Below are 6,747 nucleotides of genomic sequence, written 5' to 3'. Positions count from 1 at the left end.
GCACCCTTCAAAGTAAAGAATGAAACTGTGTATGTTTAGTAATTCGACATTCCCACGTCATAATTTTTATTTTTCGTTGTGCAGGTAGCAACGGGGAGAGACAAATCGGTGCCGCACAAACATTGTGTCATTCTTTGATGGATGAAGCCTGCCCTCTTCGATCAACTCGTTGTTAGCGGACAAGTCGAACTTGATAAATTTTATTTGCTAAGGTTGCCCAGTGATGCCAGTGTGATTTGTGAGCCTTGTACAATTGATTGGGCAGCAATCTAGTGTAATGTGTGTTGGTAGGCGGCTAGAATCTGAGCATGATTTTAAGTTACCATGACGTCATCTGCAGTTTGCACAAGGCACTGGCTGTCGCAAGTTGTACTGGATTTTCTGTACCAATCATATTTTGATCCTGTTCATGTGTATATACTGAATGACAATCATTTATAAATACTGTATATGTAGATTTGTTCATACCTTTATAAAGGTTAAAGGATATACTGTGTACACTGACACTCAGTTGAGAACAAAAGGTGGCACATAACTGTTTGACTGGAATACTGCAACTTTATTAAAAGTGATGCCCAAGACTCGGAACTAAATCTTTAATACCGAGTCAACACAGAGGCTAGTACATTTCCAATTAATGATGAAACATACCCGACAGACAGATTATTATCGTATTTCGACATGATGGGTGCTTATCCAGTACAATTGGCACTCTCAAGGTCAAGTGTGTTTGAATGTTGAGCAATAGAAAACACTGCACCCACTCCTTACAAGTAAGCATATGCTAGGAATCATAAAGTTTATTAGTCCTGTTCATTTTCGTTCAGTGATTTATCAGCTAGATGTTTGCCTAGACAGAAAGGAAGAGTGTGTTGTTACCGACAAGGGTAGTAAAAGCAAAAGAACAGTTTGGTGAGAATAATTAGAGAAAAGTTGCCTAATATCATGAATATCTGAATTTCACCAATTCCTCTAACAAGGCATCCTACAACAGTCTTTATAATCAGCTTATGTTGTCATACTCGTCATTTGTTTTCTCACCAACAGAGACCAGAAGTTTGATTTTATAAAATCTTTACAATGAATTTGACTTCTTTATTTCAGAACATGCCATGACATGGTGTTTCTCATGAAAATTTGCATTCAGCAGATTCATGAAAATCATTTGAGAAAATCAGTAAAAGTGTCATTTTATGTTGGAAGCAAAACAGAAGCACAATGGAAATCATATCAGTCACATTACTTGTCACATGACTAATCACATGACTCAAGTCACATGACCATAGTCACATGACTGTTTGCTCTTGCAGACTACTAGTGATGGCTTTTGAATCACAATGACTTTCTCAAAATCTCTTCAATTTCGCTAAAATTCTATGGAGCTGGAGAATTGGTATCATTGCTTATAGTTATTCAAAATGAAAATCTCCTTGGGGAACAGTTTCCTTTTGGGGGTGGGGGAGTGATGGAATCTCTTGAATTCTGAAATGGCTCTCAATTACACTGAATCTTGGCTTTGCAACAATGCCACTTTGTCGACATATTCATTAGGAATATGAGCACAGAATATTCTAGTGATATGTATCACGAACACACAGCAAATGGGTTCATGGAACTCACTCTGGTACACATGTGTACTGGAAGCTGGATGTCACTGTGAGCATGTCAATGTGCAGTTTGTATAGTAATTATGGATCTGGTCAAATGCACTTCTTCAGCCTTGGAAGTTGCAAGCTTTCAATAGCTTCCAGGAAAATAGTTTCAGCTATTGTTTCACCAAATAAAGCATGTCTACTCACACTTCACCAGGCCTGGTTGAACATTTTGCTTTAAACCTCCTTTATGAAGATGTTGGTACAGAGCATTATTACAATCGACACATCTTGTTATTTTTCTCAACACATGAATGATGGGGCTTAACACAAAATTAAAAAAGAAAAAAAGACCGAATCTGCTCTTTGGAACAATGTGATGATTCTATCAACGTTTGAGAAAACTATTAAGCTCCTCCAAAAAGTTGATATACTGCCGGTGCTCCACTGCACTGGCGAGGTCAGACAGCTTCTCTGAGAACTGGTTGTCAATGCCGCGGTCTGCAAGGTAGTTCTTCAGATGGTCATACAGATCCTAGTAAACAGGAAAGATTGAAGAAATCAAAAATCATATTCTTCATTTTATTTTATTCTTTACTGTCATGGGGAAAGGGGAGAAGTCATTTACTGACTGTAACAACTTTCCATTCTTTTTTAAATCACCTCAGCCTGAATACATTGCTGAATCATTATCAATGATTTCTACAAGGGCCATCCATACAGTTGATGAATATCATTCCTAACACTCCTGCCTTCACTTGAAAAGAAAAAGTTTTACTTCAGACTAGAATGCATCATCACAAGATCAAGAAACTTGAATTTTTCAACTTGCATATAAACCATTCAGAATCACAGTTCTAACAATCACAGTACTTCAGGAAATCTGACCCTTCAATTACATACAAAACATTCAATAAAATATTTTATTATGAATACATATCTCAAAACACACAATGAAGAAAAAAAAAACATCACAAACGTATCTCAAAAGGATGTGTACTATCCAATTGGTTCAATTTACTTCAGTGATGGAAGAAAGATAGGAAAATAACTATAGGCAAGAGTAGAAAAAAAGAAGCCTTAATGACAAAAAGAATATTGCTATGTTAGGCAAGGAAAAGCAAAGGGAAGGAATGAAAAGAAAAAGGAAGCTCCTGCCTCACCCCATTCATGACCTCTGACCCGACACGATACGCGGCTTCGGAGGCCTCTGCGGAAGCACCACCCCTGGTGAAGAGGACCTCGTCAATCAGGAACAGCTCCTCGTCCTCCTCAGGGTCGGGCTCCTGGTCTTCAAGGGCTTCGTCCCGTTGGAAGGCGCAGCTTATCCTCAGGGTGTTGGTGCCTTCTTTACTGACCTCCACTGAGAAATCCGGATATGACCTCATCTGACATGGGCAGGAAAAAAAAATGAATTGTACAATTTCTTTTTTTTTTTAAAGATAGTAAGTGGCTTTCACTTGTTTTGAATTTGTTCTCACGAAATCACAACGATTGCACAGTGGCAAGTAGTAATCTTCATATCCCTTTTAAAGATACTGGAGTCTGGGAAACAAATGTACAATCAACAAGGTTAAGTGTTGCTGTTCCTCATATGACACTGTTTCTCAAAGGCCAGCACAATTCAAATTTATTCAAATGAGTCACTTTAATGGACATTCATCCCTACTCATATTATGTCTGAAAATAAACACAACCGATGGACTCACAATTCTCCTGGACAACTCAATACACACAATACCTGTAGCTATTCCAACTGAAAGATCACCAAAAAAAAAAAAAAAAAACACTTTGCAGAGTATCCCCTCAGATGAGCATCTGTTCCTATCTGGCAAAAATCTCTAATAAACTATTACCCAGTAACACCACCTAGTACCCTAGAATGAGGTCATGCACTGCTCACAGATGACTCAAAGATGGACTACAGCCTTACAGCCTCTAAACCTGGATGGATTGTTACCTCTGGTGCTGCTTCTTGCTGGTCTTGTTCCGCCAGGGCTCCTCCTTCCATCTCGACTGAATGGTTGACGTTGAACTTCACAACCACTCTGCACGAGGGTGAGAAGATGGAGAACAAAGCAATTATTTCACTGTATCATTACATCATCAATAGAGGTGGGGATGTAGCTGTACATGCATCACTCAAGTCACAAAGTACCCCTTCTACCTGAACATACTAACTCTTTTAAGTGCCACATTCACATGCAAACTCAGTCAGTGGCTTGTCAACTTCACACATTTTTCTCAAACATACAACCAGGCATAGCCCAATTGTTTTGAATACTGGCTTTTCACGGGAATTAATAGCCAAAGCTATGTCATAACCGTTACATCACAGCAAGCTTTGCAATTTTCTCCACAAATTTGTTCTGCATTTCTGGCAAAAACACTGATGAATAGTTACACAGCTTTGGTTTTTCAAAAGCGCTCATGCATTGTGATCTCAGAATATCGTGGCACAAAGGGGGCTTAAACTGTGGAACACAAAGAACTAAAAATAGTGACTCTCTTTAATTGACATTCTTTACCCTCATTAACCTGCTGATGAGCTGACTTCACATTACATTATAAAGGTATCGTTTTATACAATGTTAAGCTGAATGCAAAAGGAAATTTGACATGATCATTTTCACAGAACATTAGGTCTGACTTTGTCAATGTCACTAAGAAATTTGAAAATCCAAATTTTGCTGACATCTAGATCCTACAGCTCTTGGGCCACATGGTAATTAATAGCGATTAAAAGGAATTATTTTGGGAAGCAGCAACTAGCAAGCTACTGCTAGATGTATACATTAATCTTGCAATTTGTTATTAGATTCGTTTTCCTAGCTGACAGAGATATGTGTAGTTTTTAATATATGTACATGTATAAGCTGAAGTATGTTGGCTAGGATAGAGGATTTTTTTTTTTCTGGATGATGAAATACAGCTTTATCTATCAAGTATATTTATCTGTGCTACTGATTCACAAAACTTTTCAAAAGGACTAGAGACACATAATTAACAAAACTCGCAATGAATTACCATCCACAAAAGGAGTTGTTTGCTCCTAAATTACATGATAGGTACATCTGTACTGCAGTTTTGACCATTTGAAGACAATGATACACAACTGTTTCATTTGTTACCTCAAACAGTCTTTGCATACAAAATTGTATCACAAATCAACCGTCATTTCTCTATCTGTAACAGTATGCCAATCTCATAGGCATTTTCTATCGAAGAGATCAACAAGGAAAAGACTGAGATTTGTCCAAAACACATTCTTTCAGAAGATACAGTTGTACATGTCTCAATGTACCTTTCACCATTGAGCTGCCTGGCAAGAGTGATGTCTGCCCCATCTATGCTGACATCAAAGTCGGGAACCTTGGGCACATCTGTCAGACTGCCTTGCTCTACATTAATCTCCTCTTGCAGAAATTTTACCAGCTCACCATCAGCTAAAAAAACACAGAAAACAAAAGAGGCATTTTATATATATATATATATATATATATATATACATACATGTACATATGTATCGTCGCTGGGGCGACAAGATCTCGTATCTACAAAATGTCAAATGTTCAGGAGAGCAAAAAAAAAAAAAAAAATGGCGGCTAAAGCAATCGTTAACAGCCCGTTAACGATCGCCCCATCACTGTACAGGCATGCTAACCTGGAAATATTGAACTGCACATTACTTGAATATGAGACCATTCTGAAGCAAATCATTTTCACACAACAATAGATATATAATGTACTCTTAAATGAATCCCACAAGGATTGGAACAATCATCCCCCAGCTTATCCACTGAATCCCACTGTACTGATCAGGTTACAGGTACTAGCCATCACCTTTAATCCTAGCTAAATTCTGATTACTCTACATCACTGTCCACTCGCAAAAAAGAAAGAAAGAAAGGAAAAAGACAAGACAAGACAAATCAAACCAAATAAAGATCTCCCATCTGCATCTGATGTCAGATTTGGATATAATTTGGCATCTTCCTTGACGACTTTTCATATTTAAATTTCAATAGTTATACTGCACGCCATGGGGCTCACTAGACATTACTGAAAATAATGTAGAATTCTAAGATCAATATTCTAATAATATTTTCAACAAAGGTCAAAAACCTAGACCCTGTCCCTAACATCGCCTGGTCTACAACTTAATTCAATTTACACCACTGCAACCCAGGCATAATGGCATATTAAATGGCCATTTTGTATGTCCGCATCCTTGGGCGATCAATTACTCAGCAATCCTATTATTACTCTTTAAACTTGGCTATGGTTAGACTTTCTGACAAGAAGAAGTATCTATTAAATTTGGCCTTGGAAAGAGCAAACACCTTTTGTGTGAAGACTCGCCCGGCTTCCGCAACCACATGAACACGTTTTACTCGGCCAGTGGACCGTCGTCGTGCCGACTCCGTTCGCCTGCGGACCTGGCGTGCCATCACCTAGATTGCCCGTGGAGTTTCGCCGGCTACTTGAGAGGTTCCACATGGATCGTGCGAATGTACGAGACGCGTGTTGTTCACGCAACAGAAATTTCTTTGATGTATTCAGTACACTAAATTGTCTTCCTTGCGTCAAAGCACGGCTCGTTATATTCGCTAACAATCTCGATGAAGTTGAAGAAAACGCCATTTTTGCCGGTGTCTACTACACACGTGTGACTGTAGGATGCAGATGAAGTGAAAATCCCCTTCGTGGTGTATAGCGCTGTAACATGTGGCCGTACTGTGGTGGTGTGTCGATCGCGCAACAAATCCCATGTGTAAAATAGTGTCTACCTTCCACGAAATTGCAGAGGCAATTTGCCAAGCACACTTGGGATAATGATTACAAAATCAAAATAATTCTATTTTTACACAAAATGTGTGAAAACCATACGAAATAGGGAAAACAATGTCATAAATGTCGATATGGATTTATTTTCTGAAATGTTCATTAAAAATAGTTCTGTTCAGCTCAGTGTTCAGTTAAACTCTATATGATTTTATAAACATACCTTTGAATAGAACGTTATCCTGCTAACACTTTTTTTAAAACAATCACAGGGCTAAACTGGGTGGAATTCATTGGACGCAAGTTTAAAAGAAACGTCTATTTTGATTAACACAATTTAGGCACAAATTATTATAAAAGTTTTCTCCAG

The 6,747-nt window shown here is 38.2% G+C and overlaps 1 protein-coding gene across 1 annotated transcript; it reads right to left on the bottom strand.

Moving 5' to 3' along the window:
• Nucleotides 1–1,841: 1,841 nt before the first annotated feature.
• Nucleotides 1,842–6,236, bottom strand: LOC139735162 (complement component 1 Q subcomponent-binding protein, mitochondrial-like). Its single transcript, XM_071645923.1, has 5 exons — nucleotides 5,936–6,236; nucleotides 4,897–5,038; nucleotides 3,553–3,640; nucleotides 2,756–2,980; nucleotides 1,842–2,127 (listed from the first exon to the last, which is right to left on the bottom strand). Exons 1-5 carry the CDS (start codon nucleotides 6,234–6,236, stop codon nucleotides 1,981–1,983), a joined length of 903 nt encoding a protein of 300 aa, XP_071502024.1. The 3' UTR covers nucleotides 1,842–1,980.
• Between the last annotated feature and the right edge of the window lie 511 nt (nucleotides 6,237–6,747).

The sequence above is a fragment of the Diadema antillarum genome, unplaced genomic scaffold, assembly GCF_040938485.1.
Source record: "Diadema antillarum isolate AM-2024a unplaced genomic scaffold, OU_Dant_1.0 seq00000565_RagTag, whole genome shotgun sequence".
NCBI lineage: Eukaryota > Metazoa > Echinodermata > Echinoidea > Diadematoida > Diadematidae > Diadema > Diadema antillarum.
Note: the sequence above shows the minus strand (reverse complement) of the source record. Positions and strands in the feature narration are given on the sequence as shown.

Bases quoted from the DNA above. Each gene is read 5' to 3' on its own strand.
- LOC139735162 (XM_071645923.1), bottom strand. From the start codon at position 6,236: ATGGCGTTTTCTTCAACTTCATCGAGATTGTTAGCGAATATAACGAGC. The intron at 3,641-4,896 runs GTACATTGAGAC...ACCCTCGTGCAG, and splicing joins AGGCAGCTCAATGGTGAAAG to AGTGGTTGTGAAGTTCAACG. The intron at 2,981-3,552 runs GTAACAATCCAT...TGCCCATGTCAG, and splicing joins AGCAAGAAGCAGCACCAGAG to ATGAGGTCATATCCGGATTT.